At 28.6% G+C, this 18,396-nt stretch overlaps 1 protein-coding gene across 4 annotated transcripts in view; it reads left to right on the forward strand.

Moving 5' to 3' along the window:
- The window catches only part of Nup188 (nuclear pore complex protein Nup188), a 281,814-nt gene that overhangs the window by 39,538 nt on the left and 223,880 nt on the right, over positions 1–18,396 (forward strand). For all 4 annotated transcript variants that reach the window (XR_015042153.1, XM_085820546.1, XM_085820547.1 and 1 more), the window contains exons 7-11: positions 5,616–5,708; positions 5,875–5,931; positions 6,020–6,088; positions 10,551–10,598; positions 10,860–10,946. Coding sequence is in view for 3 of the 4 variants with exons in the window: in XM_085820546.1 (XP_085676672.1) it covers positions 5,616–5,708; positions 5,875–5,931; positions 6,020–6,088; positions 10,551–10,598; positions 10,860–10,946 (354 nt within the window). In the remaining variant the exon portion in view is untranslated. The remainder of the gene's footprint in view (positions 1–5,615; positions 5,709–5,874; positions 5,932–6,019; positions 6,089–10,550; positions 10,599–10,859; positions 10,947–18,396) is intronic.

Genomic DNA, 18,396 nt, shown 5'->3' on the forward strand with positions numbered 1-18,396 from the left:
CCATTATTTAAAATGTGATACTCTATATAAATAGTGCACGTTGTTGTTCGTGATCATGTGTAATAAAAAATATGGTTTGGATAATTAGTTCATGTCCATTAATAAAGATTATGCTCAGTTCTGCTACGTCTGCCTACAAGTTTCTCCTTCGAGTGTCATCTTTCTAATTATGCAGCATTCTGTCCAAGTTACAACGCTGAGAACCATCATCAATCCGTTGAAGCTTACTCCAAGTTTTTATCACACACACACACATATATATAATTTAAAACAATAATTAAATCTATCTGCTTTCCAAAAATCATAAAAGAAATGTGTTAACAATGTTAAGTGATACTGGAAATGGTAAACAATATAGGTGTAATTTAATTGAAATATAAATGAAAAAACCAAAAACATAAGATTTGAAAAAAATGAAATGATAGGCTAAAGAGCTAAATTTTTTTTATTAAACTTGGTTATTAATGCATAATCATATAATGCAGTTGCAATCAAATATATATGTTATGGAGTTAAAACTTCTTAAGTGGACAAACCACTTCTTGAGAAGTTTTTCTCTATTATTAATCATTTACCATAATGGGCATACTTTACACCCATTCTTCATCACATTTATGCCGTATTACATTATGATGATTGAAAAGATTACATTATGACGACAACATGGTAACTAAATAGAAAGTAAAGCGGGAATATATGAGGCATTCAAAAGGAAGGCCTGGGAAAAAGTAAAAAGTTTATGTTTTTAAAATGGTTTGGTTTGCTTTTCCACTATTGATTAAGTATTTATGTAAGTAGCTGTTGGTATGCTGTGATGAACAGTCGGCAATAGCACAGTAAATAATATAACCTAGGTACGCTACAGAACAGTTAACTGAGCAATGTGTTCTTCCTTCTTCTCACTCCTTCATGTAAGGACAAGGTTAAAACTCTCACAATAACTAACTATTGAATGTTCTCTTGATATATATTATGAAAACTCTAATGAATCTTATTAAATTATTATTATGTATAAAATAAATGTATTCGTTTGCAATTTTCATGTACAACCTCCTTTTGGATTTCTTCTTTTACTACAGGGTTCATACAGTCCTTAAAACTCCTTGGGTTTTTTGGAATTGATTTTTGGTTCTTAAAAGTCCTTAATTTCGCCCAAAATCGCAAAAGGTCCTTAATTTTAATCATCTAAAATTTCTCTCTGTTTTTACAACTGCCATTTTGAGTGCGAATAAGCATTTTGGAGGAATATTTTCAGCGATTCACTGACAAATATGGTTATTTTTTGAATGAGTTTATGGGTTATAATTCGTTCCTATTTCTAATACAAACAGTGCGATATTTGAATTTTTGGGCAAGAAATAAAAGTTAAGCATTTTGAACTAATTTCATTTTCTCTAATGAAGAGCTGTTAAACAAATTTTCCCTTTTGCAGATGTAAATTCTTTTGTTAAACGATTCTAAATTTGGTGATTTATCAACATTTTTGCCCATTTTAAGATTAGATAGGCTATTCCATAGATTATTTTTCATTCTGAGATATGTGAATTTTTCGATGATTTTTTTAGAATATTATAATATTAATAAATTTCTTCAGAATAATGATAATATTCGTCTGGCTTTTAAATGTACCGGAAAATTGGCTGAAGGGAACACCAAACGTTAAATTTAAAAACTGCGTAGAATTTTACTCTGCAGAACAACTTCATAAAAAAAAGTTATTACGTATAACAAAATTACAATGAAATAAGCAATATCCCTTAATACAAATATTAATTATCCTAATAAATAAATTAATCAACTTCCCTTTGCAAAATCTTAAGAACTCAAATGGTATAAAGGAGGTTAATTTTGTTTCCTAAAAAAATCATCACTCAAAACTTTTCAATATCTTAAAAACAGTGAAATGAGCAATAAATAACATAAAAGAATACAAAAAACAAAAAATTCTGAAAAGCAAAGTATAATTAATGATATTTTATCTTATGTTTTCAAGAGAAAAAAATTTACAATTAAATAAGCTATATCCCTTAATACAAATAATAATTATCCTAATAAAAAATTTAACCAACTTTCCGTTGAAGAAAAAAAGATCATGCAAAACTTTTCAATATCTTACAAACAGTGAAATAAGCAAAAAATAATATGAAAGCAACTCAAAAAACATAAAATTCCGCGCAGAATTTTACTCTGCAGAACAACTTTATCAAGCAAAAATCAATAAAAATGTATTATATATATATATATATATATATATATATATAAATGACAATGAAATATGCCAATCTCTTAAAAACAGTGACATAAGAAATACGATGAAAAATTGTTGCAAAACCCATATTACTAAAAGAATGAAACTATTCAAAATGATGCAGTTTCATCAAAAATCTATCAACTGCAGTTTCATCAAAAATCTATCAACAACAGTAAGACAGGAAAAGTGTTGTCAAAATCACATTTTTAAAGATGTGAGATATGAGAAATGTACTCGGAAGCTTCATTTAAAAAAATTTTTAAAAATACAAAATATTATCATTTTCCCAAAATTCTTTTTGTAAAAGCAGTCACAAGGATAAAAGTTTAACGTGTCCAAAATTCAAAGAAAAATGAGCTATACATTTTTAAAAATAAACGTTTTTAGAAAAAATCACGTTGAAAAGGTCTTAAGCTCTTTTTGTTAAATAAATTCGTATTTAATTGATTTATTGAAACACAAAATTTATTTTAAGTTCGTAAAATAGCTAAGTGCCTACGTTTCATGACGATGTGAAAACGGAGTGTGTAGAGTAAAATCTTGCCTTTCTATAGTCCATTATGTCTCAAAATGATGCGATTTCGTCACAAAACATAAAATAAAAAAAATTTTAATTCGAATTTCGAAAAAATTGCTTCGAGGTGCACTGGCTCTTGTCTAGATGCACCTATGTACCAAATTTCGTAGCCGTGGGTCTATTAGCTTACGCGCAACACGAACAACAGACACACACACACACACACAGACAGACTCTTTCTTTTATTATATGTAGAGATACTAGAAGTTATTTTTTGAACCTGTTTATCTTCCCTTTATTTTTCTGTCCTTTTCACTAGGCACAAATATAAAAATAATTCATGGTAAACATGAAACTACTGCTAAAGGCAACTGGGATAAACTCAGACAGGTGCACAAAAGGTCTAATCTCTCAAGTAAACTATTTTTTTTTTTTTACAAAAGCTTTACAGTTTGAAGCTTGAGGAAAATGGAAATATGCTAACTCATGTAAATACTGGTGTTAGTCGATAAGCTTAAAGTAATAGGTGAGGACATAAAGGATAATCATATTTCAGCACTTTTGCTTTGTTTTGCTTTTGCCTAGTTCTTACGATACACTGATAACTGCTCTAGAAGTGAGATCAAAAACAGAACTAACCCCAGAATTCATAAAGGGAAAATTATTTGAGAAATTTAATAAGAGAGTGAAAATAATTCATCAGATTCAAAGGCATTTAAAGCCTCATTTCTAAATAAAACAAAGAAAAGTTTTCCTCATATTGTGACAAAAATAATCAGTGTTTTCATCTAAAATCGAGACCCAAAAAAAAAAAAAATAAAAATAAATAAATAAATAAATAAATAAATAAATAAATAAAAAATAAAAATAAAAAATAAAAGAACCATGAAAAAACTTGAAGAAAGGCAGATTCTAAAAATCGCCAAGCAAAGAATGCGTGTAAACTCGGGATGAATCAAGAAGAAACAAAAAATAAAACACTGGAAATTGCATCCAGGTGTAGTTCAATCAGCAGAGAGATTTGCTTTTGATGGTGGTGCAAGTAATCAGTTAGCAAATAATAAAAAATATTTCACGGAGTTTGAAGCCATAAATCTGTCAGACATCATAATTGCGAATGGGCAAAGCCTTAAATCTAAAGGAATAGGAATTGTCCGTTTTAAAACATTAAATGCTAAACAAAAAATAAGTGAAGTTCTTTCATCGGAGGTTTTATATGTTCCTGGATTAGAAACAAATTTAATTTCAGTTAAGAAAATAATGCAAAAGGGACTTTGAGTTCTGTTTGAAGGAAATAAATGTATGATCATGAAAGGAGATCAAATTATTCTAGAATGTCATGCAACTAACAATCTTTATATAAATAAACCAATCCACAGGAATAATGAACCATTAGTTCGCCTAGCATTTCAGTGTAAAAATTAAAACTGTGTTTTACTTTGGCATAGATACCTTGGTCACAAAGACAATGATGCAATCAAACAACTTGTAAACACTTGAACTCATTCACACTGATGTTTTAGGACCATACAAACACAGTCTGTCAATGATTACCTATACTTTGTAACTTTTATTGATGATTACAGTAGGTTTACAATGATTTACCTAATGAAAGAAAAAAATAATATCTAAACTAAAACAATTTATTGCTCTTACAAACAATAAATTCGGGACATTTGGGTACAAAGCTTTTGCTTACATCCATAAATTTAAAAGGGACAAACTGGATGATACTGCTATAGAAGGAATACTTGTCGGCTATGACAGCAGAAGTAAAGGCTACTGAATTTTAATTCCTGGAGACATAGTCATAAGAAGTTGACTTGTCTGATTTATTGAAGACACTGGAACTAATGAGCCCATAAGCATCTCTTTCAACCAGGATAAAGAAAATCCTAAGGAAGAAAGCTCAGAACGAGAAGAAATAAAAATGAAGAAATTTCAGAACAAGAAGAAATAAAAATCGAAGAGCCTGAAAAACAAGAAATATCAGAATCCGACGAAGAATCTTTAGAACTCTGAAGATTGAATAGAAACAGAAAAGGAAAACCTCCTGATTACTATGGATATCATGCAAAATATCCATTCTGTCTAGAAGCCAAAATCTGGAAGGAAATCCAAACTGGAAGAAAATGAGAAAAAGAAAATGGCTCACAGCTGTTCGAGAAGAAATGAATTCACTAGAAGAAAACAACACTTGGCAATTAGTTGATTTGCCAAAACGAAGAAAATCGATAGGCTGTAAATGGACTTTCAACCTAGTAGTGGACTTTCAACCTAGAATTCCTTGCCACCTAGTGGTGCTCCTGAATTGAAAAATCAAAGTGCGAGGAAGGACAGGACATTTGCGGAGATGTGGCAAGTCTATGTCTTCCTTAAGATTACATAAGGAACGAAGAGTGTCAGGAGCAACGTTGATGCACCGAAGGTTCTTACAAAGGCCAGATATAAAATGGAACAATGTGGCAGATTTCTTTCTAGGCCATTCTGGTACTTCAAGAGTCTGTCTAAACTATGATTTATATCTATTTCTTTCTGCAAATGCTTGGGAAAAGGAGTTTCTTAGGGCTTTCCTAACAATTGACTAAATGGAGTTGTAGGGAAGACCAGGCTAAGATGTTTGAAGGACAGAAGCTTCCTTCTTAGCCAAGAAATCAGTGGCCTCATTACCCTGAACTGTACTATGGGCAGAAATCTATTGAAGTACAACTGCTTTGTCATTGTACTTCAATGGATTCCTGTCCATTGTATGCATTATATTTCAGTAATCCTAAGTAGTTTGAGAGAATTTTTTTTTTTTTTTTGTAGTGAAATGCAGGTATTAAAATGCTTTTATTATGTTTATAGGTATGGCATTATTATTTTGGTGAACGCTTATATTATTTGCTAATTTTGAAACATATTCTGAGCCATTGGCAAGATGATGGTGATTCATACAAGGTAAGGATTTTAGGATTACTATTTCATTTTTGTGAAGGGAAAGTTTTTCTCATTGAACAAATAAAGTAGCCTTGCATTTAAGGCTCCTCACGAAGAATTAGTGATAGAAGTATCAATGTGTGAGCAGTCTTTTTGTAAGCTTATATTTTTTGTCTTTCTTTTGTAGGATATATATGAAAGTTTTTTAGATAAAGTTAACAAAGACAATATTGTAGTAACAAAAGTAAGTAGATAATTAAAATAAGACATTTGAATATAATTACTGCATTGCATTTATTGAAACACTGTATTAAATTGATTTTGTTGATTAGATTATTAGTCAAATGGAGGCTTCCATCGGTGTAGAACTGCCCACAAAAGATTCGCATGGACCATATATGGCATGTATCTTTTTAATTTCAGAATTATTTACTTTTTTATGTATGCTTTGTTTTTATTATTTGCTCAGCATATTTAAGAAATGAAGTTTAAGAGAATATAAAGATAAATGAAATGCATTCAGAAAAACAAAACCTTTTCCTTTAAGATCTTATATTGAATGAAAATTATCTTCATTGCTTCAGATCTGAGTCAGAGAATATTGAACTCTGAATAAAAATGTGATATCATCCTTTTTTTCTTTCAGTTATCCTCTGTGTCTCATATTTTAGGTATTGGCATAAGTCTAACTGTAAGGGAAACATGCCAGTGTAAAATTTAAAAGGAGGCAAAAAAGCAACTTGAGATTGGCATAGATTTATTCACATTTTATGTAAATCTAAAGTTATTTTTGAATGAAGACATTATTTTAATAAATAAATATATAATAATAATAATAATATGTATCTCAAACTAAAGTATCATTTTTGTATAACCTGAAATAAATGTGTAGTAAGATGATACCTATCCTAAATCCATTTGTGTTATAGCTTATTCTAATTCATTTCATATATAACCTTTAAGTTTTCATAGGTATTTATTTGATGTTTACAAAAAGTGGCAACTGCTCTAATTTTTACCTCATCAACCAATGTGCATAGTTAAGAGAGGTAGTATTTTCAGTTCAAAAATTCAGTAACGAGTTTTCAGTGAATAAGCATGAATTAAGGTCTCCATAACATATTTTTACAATTACGTCTGTGTCTTGTCTTTCATCCATCTTATATCAAAGTTCTAAAATTTTTTTTCTCGCATTTAAGTTTGTAAGAATTATTATTTAAATTAATCAGTTATTTAAAATTTCAGCTTTTATTATAAATTATTTTATTATTTCCGTTACCTCACCAGAATGTACAAGTATTAAGTTATTGAATATTTAATCTGAGGTTTTTGAATTGTAAGACAGAGCATATTTCAGCCTCTCGTTGTCACATTATGAAGTTCTGTCAGTTCTGATAAGTTTGTAATTAATTATAAGGCTTTGCATTTTGCTGCTGCTATTTGAATTTCATATACTGGTTAGAGTATTTGAGCCAGCTTAGATTTAAATTTAAATGTATAGTCTTTGACCACTAGTTTTTGTTTTAAATTTGAATTCGAGTGTTACTTTAGTTATATCACCGTAAGTGGTTGTTGATTCTGTTCGCACAAGAAGTGCATTTATATTCAAAGTTCTGTTTAATAAAAAGATTGTTTAAACCTTTTCTTGTCTGTGTAGTTACTTCAAACATAGCAATAATTTGTAAACGTCTATTAGGAATTTGGAACTAGTTTATGCTCCCAAAGCAAGCCATACCTTACAAGCTTTCTGCATTTGTATTAAGAGTTGATTAGATTTTGGGTAAAACTGGACAGCCAGCATGTTCATGTGTACATGAAACTCATAACAGTTTTTAATAGACAACTGGAACTGGTATTTTATTCCAAGTCCCTAATAATTTTGCAGCAATCAATGTAACACATTGTTGCAGTTGAATGAGCATTGCTTACTCATACCTAAGTATTGTGGGGATACACATGTGGATAAAAATGAATTTTGATTTGTTATTACTATTACTGTAGAAATAACACAGATTTGTTTCAAAGTGTGTACTTTAAATGCGTTATAAATGCTTAATTTTATTTAATAAAAAACAAATTAAATTATATTTTATTTAATATTAAATAATAAATAACTCAATAAAGTATAATTTATAACAAAAATATTATTAAAGGGGCATTTGGAATAAATTAAAAAAAAATGTTTTTACATGTGGCTCATGGATTTTTATCTAATAAACATGGATTACATCTAATAAAATGTAATCAAAAGTTTCATATTATACTTTATTAATTAGAGCAACAAATTAAGTTTTATTTAAAAACTATTAACTGAAAATGATGTTTTACTTAAAGCTCATTGCTATTTAAAATATGGAATTGTTAGAAAGTCACATCAGATTTTTTTAAAATTATAGATTCTAGACTTATACTTGTGGTTGTGTAGTTTACTTAAAATAAATAAATAAGAATATATTTATACATTTTATAAATTAAATAAAAACTTTATTAAAAGCAGTTTCTATTGAAAATTCATGCTGTGGGAAAGTTTTTTAAATGTAAAATTTAATTTTTTTATGTAGTTCCCTTAAGCAAAAATTCAAATTAGGAATATATTCATTATTTTTTACTAGTTAAATAAAAAAGTTTTAGATCTTTATGCATGATATTTACAAAGATATGCACAATTAATATTTTCCTGGGGTACCTACACATATTTTCAGCATGGAACTATTAATCATCAAAACTAGCATTTTTTGCTGTGTGTTTGCACCCTAAATTTAGGTGGTTTTAGTTTATTTGATTTTGGCAAAGAATTTGAGGGTATCTGCCTATAGAGAGGGATGCTTTGTGGAGAACTTTCTAAGAGAAACTGGTTTGTATACACATGGGGAAACTCTTGAAAGTGCCCATGCACCCAGCCAATTCTCTGGGATTTAAACCCCAAATTTAGGGGAGGATTTTAGAATTTTGCTCAGTAACATGGACTGAAAAGTGATCTGAATATAAGTGCAGAATTTTCTATCATATTAAAGCATTGTTAAAATTTATTGGAATTTTCATTATTCAGGTCTGCATGACGAAGAGAAGAGGGAAGTTCTATCTCAATTTTGATGAAGAACATCCCAAAGGATGGATACAGCAGTTTCCCACCCCTCTTTATCTATTGTTGCATCGCTTAAGAGGACTTTCAGCTCAACAGTATTTTAAGTGCCCCTAAAACTTATGTGCCCACAGATGTTATACACTTATAAATATCATGATAGACACTAATAAATATCTATACCTTTGGTGGTATGGTATACACTTATATGGTATGGTGGTGTACACTTATATGGTATGGTGGTATACACTTATACGGTATGGTGGTATACACTTATATGGTATGGTGGTTTACACTTATATGGTATTTTGGTATACACTTATATGATATGGTAATACTATACACTTGTATGGTATGGTGGTATACACTTATAAATATCTATACATTTTCCTTAACACTCAGGCCCAAGACTACATACATCATTCCGCTCTCCCATTACCAAGCTATCATAGCAGCAGTTTCAAATTTGTTTTTATAGCTATGCTTAATATTAGATTGTGTTTGATAATAATGCATAATCTTTTTGTTCTATTTTTAGAATGGTATTGCAAGAGTAATGAAAACAGTTGCCTAGATAGTTTCTTTAATTTCTCCAATCTTATTTTCTGAGATGTCCTTAATTTTTTTCTTTGATAGTCCTTAAAAGTGTGTAATTTTCATTTAAAGAAATGTGTACAAATCATGCTATAACCATCTTTTTCAAATACTTTATGTAAGAGAATATGAAAAATATTTTGCAAACATTTAAAGTTTTGTGAGACCGTGATCATAAGAGATGCTTCAGTTTTTTAACTTATTGCTATAAAAATAAGAATATCATATTTATTTTCATATTTCCTTTCCCTTCTTTTTTATTAATCTCAGTTTTTAAAATAGGGGAAAATTTTATGGTTTCTACTGTTTCAAAAGAAGGGGTTAAAGACATATTTGTGACTGTCATATAGTATCAGGTGTTACTAAATAGAATAGGGAGAATAGGGAGGAAACATTCAAAAGGGAAAAATATGCAAGTAAATGTAATAATCATTTTGGCACATCATTCAAAGCAGAATCCTGTATTGAAGTTATTATATATACCGTATTTGACGGCATATAAGACACACCCTTATTTAGAAGGCCACACACATGTAGATGTAGAAAAAGTTATGTGTGTCTAGACCTTTATCCGGGCTAAAAATAGCATTCAGTATTGAAAGTTAACCTGTGTCCTTCACGTATAAGACGCAGGTAACTTTTTTGAGACCAAATTTAGGAAAAAAAGTGCGTCTTATATGCCGTCAAATACGGTAATAATTTTAAAGAATTGTATTAATTTTTAAAAAGTGAAATTTGATGATTTCATGAACAAAATTTGTATTTTCTGCATCATAGTTACATTCTTTATTAATATAATATTCTGAAAAATTAAAATTGAAAGGTATAGTGTAAAAGGATGCTAAATGAGCAATGTATTCTAAAGAAAATTGGGTTCCTTTATCACCTTTTCAAGCATATTTTGAATAGTTAAAACTTAAATTGACTGAACCTTTTATGTAATAACATTTTAAGGTAATAAGAAATATATAATACTGATTAAAAATTATTGTCCTGTAAATAATTTTTATTGCTTTTTAAAAGAATATATATATATATATATATATTATAACTTTAAATCTGATTAAAAAAAGTAGTAACTACTATAAATGAAATTCATTTTAATGTGCTTCTGCAATCAATTATTCATTGAGTAGTTTCTCTTCATGATTGATTAAAATTTTGTTGTTTTTCATTTGTATTTTTAGACTGAAATTCTAGCTTATCACTGGACAACATTCATTTTGAAAGAACAGGTAAAGATTTCAAATTTGAATAGTTGTGAATTGCCTTATTAGTATCTTCCTCCCCTTTCATTTGCAATTAGACTCATTGTAAACTAAACTCTTTGCATATCTTAGCCATCCCCCCATGTAAAACATTAAAAATGAAATTATTTTCATTAAAAACTTAAACCTCTATTAATGTTTTATGTTTAATCCTATTGTTATATAATTGTTTCTAATTATATATGTATATATATATATATATATATAAATGCTTTTTAATTTTTATAGTGCGAGCTGCTGCAATTACTTCTTTTGTATTATAAAGATATTGAGCCTACCATTTCGGATGTTCAAAAAATGCTATTGCTTTTCCAGGTACAGATTACTGATAAAATGTCTGTAAATATGCTTTTAAGATGAATATTGATATGATTTATAATAATAATAATTTATTGATGTGATTAATAATTTTATTCTCCTGAATTCTTCTTTTGTTTTCTTTTTTAATTTTTTTTATTAGCATTGGAATTTTTCCAATGCTAATAAAAAATGAAGATAAGGAAACAAAAGGAGGATTCAGGAGAATGAAATTATTAATTTATTAAACTCGTATCAATTAGTGTTGAAATTTACAATTTCAATGCACTTCAGTCTTGGAGTTTCAATCTTTTTACACTGTTGTTGATAATTACAATATTATTTAGTTTCTAAAATACAGTTTTCTCATATTTAATTCATAAAAATGAGATACGTTTTAAGATCAGTGGCATATCAGTATTGTAATTTTTCTAATTTTGACAATATGTAAGGTTTGTTTTTATGTTATGGAAAACACACACAAAAAGTGCAGATTTTATTGAAAGGGAGTCAAAGGAAATGGTATACAAAATGGACCCAACTTACTCCTCAGATAATTGGCAAAATGCTTGTGACATAATATATCACATGTTAAGTCAATTGTCTTGTAGATTTTGAAGAGTAACCAGCTACAGTTCAACAGGATTTGTTGTTTCTTATGAACTTCTACAACTTCTGTTTGAGTATATTATTGCAAGAAATAATAGCATATGTTTCTTATGAATTGTGATTAAACTAGACGTTTTTATTAATATTTTTCTTAATTAGTTATTATAAATTATGCCACTTCGAAATAAGATGCTAAAATTATCAAGCTGAAAATTTAGACTTATACTTTATAGAATCTCCAAGAGAGACTCTTCAGTTGCACATATCATAGAAGTTTGTTGCAAAAGGCATGTATTTTCTCAAAGATATAAATCAACTAGTGTTATAAAATGTTTTCATAAAAGATGATTAAATGGATATTGTAAAAGCCAAATGCTATTTGATTCGATTTTTAATTGAATACAATATTCCAATTTCAGTTTTAGACCATTTGAAGCAGCTTTGCAGTGCAATATATGCAGATTCTGATTTATATGTATATTTCTTGTCCATCTAGAATTTTTTATTTTATTTTATTTATTTATTTTTAATTTATGTGTAAAAATCAATATCTCAAAGTTTCAAAGATATATAGTTAATTGACTCTAATTTCCTGTATGATTATTTGTGATTTAAAATATTTGTTTCAGTAATGTATTGATAGATTTAGTGATATTTCTATTTTAGTAAAAAAAAATCTTAATTAAATATACCTATATTATTATTGAGTATTTTTATTTATTCAATTTTTTGTATTTTTGGAATTTAACCCTTTGCACTCAAGGCCTTTTTTTGCTGGGGCGAACCAGCAATTCAAGACGATTTTCTGCATATGTGGTGAATTTCTTACGGCTAACTTAAAAACGATTCCACGGAAATCGAATTTTTTTCTTTTTTAAATGTCTGAAAATACTTGTTGTCTTGTGGCTCTTTTATCGGATACAAAGAATATTCTTTGTGGTATTTTTTCGGATTCTGTGCACGTTATCCATTCTGAATTTTCTTCTCTTTTGTGGAATCACTGTTGCTTTCACATTCACTATTTTTTATCCTGATTTTTTGCCCTCTTATATCTGTTACCTCATCCTTATCTTCATCACTGCTTTACTCTAATCTATTGTGAAGTAGTCTATGCATAGATGTACTTTTATTATTCATCAATGGATAATCGAACTCATCTTCATTTGAACTGATTCCTTCATTGTATTCCATGCTTACTGTGCTATGTAACTCTGAAAATAATATTCCTATTGCTACGACTGTTAAGTTTGAGATAGTGTTGTAGAGGTATCTATAATAATAAATCTAAATATCTAAGTTTAAAGATTGGCAGTTGTTTTATTCTCATGTATTGTTGAATACATTCATGAAATGATATTACCCAGCCCAACTTAAATAAACATCATTACTTTTCGAATTATATGAAATAAAGTGGTGACTACCTTTCAAGTGCAGAGAATTAGGTTAAATGTTAAATTAAAAAAAAAAAAAAAAAAAAAAAAAAAAGTGTTCAACATGCACATTTTCAAAGTTGTAAAAATGCCGCACGTACGTTGGCTGCTGACAAATTTTGCTGTAAGTTAGCGTTTATGTATATTGTGAGAATATGAAGATAAAGACTCTTTGTAAATGCAAAAGAATCTGTTTGTAAATGTAAATTAAACTAATATCGATCATGATGCAAATATTTGTTGTTCAAAAACTTAAATTTGTTTAGAAAGAAATAATGAATACTGCAGCTGTTGTTAAATAAATACTATTTTTGTTATCAAATTGAATTATATTAAAGTGAAAAATATTGTTAGATTTTCCAAAAATCAGGTTTTCTCACTTGTCAGTGATACTGAAATTAATGACACATTTTATTATGGATAGTATCTTAAAATAAAAAAAAAAATATATATACAGTGATCTGAGGATAAACACGTGAATTGTTTTGCCTAAGAAATAAAGCCTGTATAAATATACTGTGTCAGAATAGAATAAACCATTCATAGAATAATTTTTTAATTTCAAAATAAAAATTTTATCATAATAGGTTCATATGTAACATCAGAAATATACTTAGACAGGTACAGGTAGAAGCTAGGCCAGCACCTCTGTAGTACCACAGATGAATGGGGTATTGTTAACTTAGCTAACTGTTAAGCTTCTGTCCCAGTTTTGAGAGAGAACAACACCCCAGGGGGCTGGTCCATAGGTCTCCCACTCGTCTTCCCTGCAAACAACCTCTTGAAAGGACTTCTGACTCACCATGTACTTTGAATGCCCCTTACCACACAGACACTGTAAGTTTACAAACATCAATGCCTTCTTTGGGATTTAAACCCAAGGTCATTGGTACAGCAGTCAGAATCATTAACTGATGTACTGGTTGGATGGCTAATATACAAAGACACTTAAACTTTCAAAATCATGTAATTAAAGGGAATTTCATTATATATCATACTTTGTAAAGTCATGATTTAATTTTGATTTGCAAAAGCCTAAACATAGGTTTTATAAATGATTTCTAACACTGTACTTAAGAGAACAAGATGAAAGCATCACATATGCAAAATTAAAAATTTTATGTTATGATTTTGGCTTTTCTGTAATTATTCTTTCATCAACTTCTACCAGAATGCAGGTTAGTTTAAAGTATAAAGCCTCGTTTCCACTACTGCGTACGAATGCGTTGCGTCAATTAAAGACACTCCTACTGCATCCGTACAAGCATTTCCACTGCTGCGTATCCGTTAAATATTTTCATTTTCCGCCGCTAGGTGTCACTGTAATATTTTGCTGCCAAACATGCAGTTCGCGAGTTGCGACGCTGAACATCTGCATTTTTCCCGCTTAAGCGAGTATTGTTTGTTTTGGATTTGATATGGATCTTGACGTAAACGCAGAAAAGTTTTGTTTACTAAATTCCATGTTATTGGAAATTTTTATTTCTGCTTATGAACTGCGAAAGTAAAGTATGCTAGCAATTTTTAGATAAGTAAGGTTATAATGCATATTATGAACATCACTAATTCCATAGAAGCTGAAGTAAATTTAAAAAAAAAAAATGTGTTTCTAGAAGCCTTAAATATTAATTAAATAATATATATATTATTAAAACTAAAATGTACTGTTAGTGAAAAAATAAACAAATAAATAAATAAAATAAAAAAGTTAAAGGAATTAAAAAATAATTGGTACTTTAAAAATACAGAGCAACTGTAAAGAAAGGTTCACAATATTTACACAAAATTTGCTATGCTTGTAAACTGCTGACTTCAGGGTCATAGCTGGACAATTTGTTAGAAATTTCATTTGTTTTAAAATGCACTATGGGCAGTTATATTTTATGCATAATCCATAAAATATTATTTTTAATTTAAACATTTTTAATTCATATCTCTTTTTATAGAAGTTATAAAAATAAGATTTTTCTCTTTATATAATACACACATTAGGTAAAGAAAATGGAAATAATTAATTAATTCCTGCGCTTCTGCTGGAGAGGACTGAATTTAAAAGCAATTATTATAGTAATTTTTTGTTAAAAAAGTGTTTAGGGCATTAATACTGTCTCATGTTAATTGGAATGAAAGTTTAGAGACGTAAACATCCCAAAGTCTGAGCACATGTATATACATTCACATAAAAGTGAAACGAAGATATATATATCTACAGGATTTCAAAATAAATTAAATTTAAACAATTATCTTGCGCCATTGCTGCAAGGAATGAAATTTGAATTTAACAAACATTTTCTATTCGTAAAAAGCAAATTTAAAGTTAATTAAATTTAAATGAAATTTAGTGCAAACAAATAAATGATTAATTATTGCTGCGAACTAATATACAATATCATTTAAATTCTGAGAGCATATGTAAATCAAGTGCAAGTATCAAAATCCATGAATTATTATTCACTTATGCATTTTTATAATTTTTTTAGGATTAAATCTATCCTGTTATACATTTATGCATGTTTATAATTTTTTTAGGATTAATAAGCTGTCCTATTATTCACTTATGCATTTTTATAATTTTTTTAGGATTAATAATCTATCCTATCATTCACTTATGTATTTTTATAATTTTTTTTAGCATTAATAAGCTATCTCATTATTCACTTATGCATTTTTATAAATTTTTTAGGATTAATAAATTTTTGGAATTATATATTTATTCATGGATTTTGATACTTGCACTTGATTTATATATGCTCTCAGAATTTAAATGATATTGTAGATTAGTTCGCAGCAATAATTAATTTTTTATTTATTTGCATTAAATTTCATTTAAATTTAACTTTAAATTTGCTTTTTACGAATAGAGAATGTTTGTTAAATTCAAATATATATGTACAGAGTAATGCTTTAAATTAGTATTATATGATTTTCAAACTTTTTTGCGGGGGGAAATTTAAATAAATAAGAGCATAAATATATTTAATGCATATAAAACAATATATTTAATGCATATAATAATAGAAATAAATTATAAAACACGAATATAGATCAAATTGGAACAAAGAGCTGAGAAAGTTGCAGACAGGGTGCAAAAAGCGTATGGGATTCGAACTCATGACCCCCAAAAGTAAACACTATTACCATCAGCTTTACCACTAAGCTAGCATCACACGGGAATCATATGCATATTTTGGCTTATATACATAATCAAGTAAATCAATTCTTAAAACTAAATTTTTTGGTCTTATTTCAGTGTGCTATTGTCTGAAAAACTCCCCGAGTTTGTTCTTCAGCTTCTAGTGCATTTTTTACAAAAGACATTATCTTTTAAAGTGGTGTTCCGATTGAAGTTAAACGGGCTGCTTAAAATATATTTCATGTGCTTACAAATATATGTTAGCCAAAAAGATATATTTATAAAGGGAAATACAAATTTAACATACTATTTAATGCAGTGGAATATTTAAAAGGCTATCAAATTTAATTTATAATTAACGTTTTTAGTTTTTACCTGTTTCAAAAGGAAAAAATAACAAATCTTTTAATCATATCTAATTTGCTACAGCAGTTTGATATAGTCAGACATTCATTTTCATTAAAGGTAAATGAGTATGCAGAACTAGGAAATAATTGTCAGGACAAATTTTGCTATTTAATGGACTTGGAATTATAATTTTTGGCCGCTGATTTTCTTGAAGTGAATTTCTTGGCCACCTGATTTTATCTGCGAACAAGTACTGTAGTTGCAGTTACCTTATTTTTCTTATCTTTTTTTAACTGAATTCAGCTGATTGCTGACTTTTTCAGTACGCAAATTTCTCATTATAATGCTAATTCAGCTATAATGGATTTTTTAGCAAAACATTCTTTCCCTAAGCCATCGTTCATCGCTACTTCTGCCGCCATTAATTGTTGGTGACAACACCTGATTGCTCCTTTTTAACCATGTGACCCCAACGCATCCACAGACATACGGATAGAAGTTGAACATTGTTGAACTCCATTCGTACATCATCCGTCACCTCACATCGACCGGATTGCAGATGTCAATCAAAGTGAAGTCGCTTGCTGATTGGAGAAACGCATACGCAGCAGTGGAAAGGGGCCTTAAATATGCCTAAGTTTCAAAGCTTATCAGAGAGAGTTCATTAGCATTAAGCTTTCTGTTACTCTATTTTAGATTTTTGTTGTTGTAATTAATTTGCTGCAATTTCTTTGTGGGGCTTTAGGAGTGGCCAAGGTTTAGGCTAGGCTTTGCTGATATTGTTCTATTGAATCTACATTTGATTTAAATTGATTATGTGTTGAAAGCTGTAGTTTTTGCCTGCAAATTAGTGGAGTTCTATTTATTTTTCTGTTATTTATTTATTTAGTTTATGCAACTAACAGATTGATTACTTAATGAATATTTGTATTTAAACTTTTACCTTTGTTTTGCTATTTCTGACAGGATGAAAGTCGTACATGATGAAGTCTGTTTTGTTTGTAATGATGTGTTACAAGATGCTGTTTTTCCCAAAACAAAAGTGCTTCTGCGACTTACAACATTTAAAAAATATTCTTTTTTATCAGTTAAACCAGAAGTAAATTTATGCATTTATGCAAGAGTTTGACAGATTTATATTGCTTTTCTGTTTCTATGATTTTAGTTTGACATTTTACTTTGATTTTACTTCGGATGTTGTCTGAAATTATTAGTTGATTATTAGTTGTCTGAAAACATATATGTCATCTATAAGAGTAAACACCATTAGTATAAGATTTTGTGCATCAGAAACATGCAAAAATGCAAGAAAAGAATACAATACTAAAAACATTCAGGTCCTCTCAGGTACTGAAAGCACAGGTGTTTTTCTAGAATCTGAAGGATAAGATTGTATTTGTTTTATTATTATTTATTTATTTCCTTCTGAAGGTTCATACATTTTTTTTTTCAAAAGTAAAAATTTGAAAAGCTATCCTTACTTGTATTTCTACTAAATTTTGTTTGTATAATTTTTTCCTTTATTTTTGTAATGGGGTTTGTAGTTCTTTTGAAATTTTGCCATATGCAGCACAAAACATCTCAGATGGTAACTCCCGTTTTGTGTGTGTCAACCTTCTGGTTTTTCATATTTCAAGGATGACATCTATGATATTGAAATATAACTGAAGTCATCTTAGTATTATTGCTATATATCAGTATTTCATAATTAATTTATCAATATTTTTATATATCAATATTTTATAATTCACGATACAACAATAATAAGACAAAAGTATATTATTTAATATTTATTAAGACATGGAGAAGAACTTAAAAATCTGGAAGTGGTAGCAGCTTTATCCAAGTATTTTAGGTAATACAGGGCTATTATTATTTCAGGTATTTTAAGATTATACTGTTTTATAACCTTTCAAGAAAACACTTCATTTAAATAATGAGATTTTAA

This window comes from Stegodyphus dumicola, chromosome 7 (genome assembly GCF_044657685.1).
Source record: "Stegodyphus dumicola isolate Sdum_Otavi_A_Nest chromosome 7, ASM4465768v1".
Classification (NCBI taxonomy): domain Eukaryota; kingdom Metazoa; phylum Arthropoda; class Arachnida; order Araneae; family Eresidae; genus Stegodyphus; species Stegodyphus dumicola.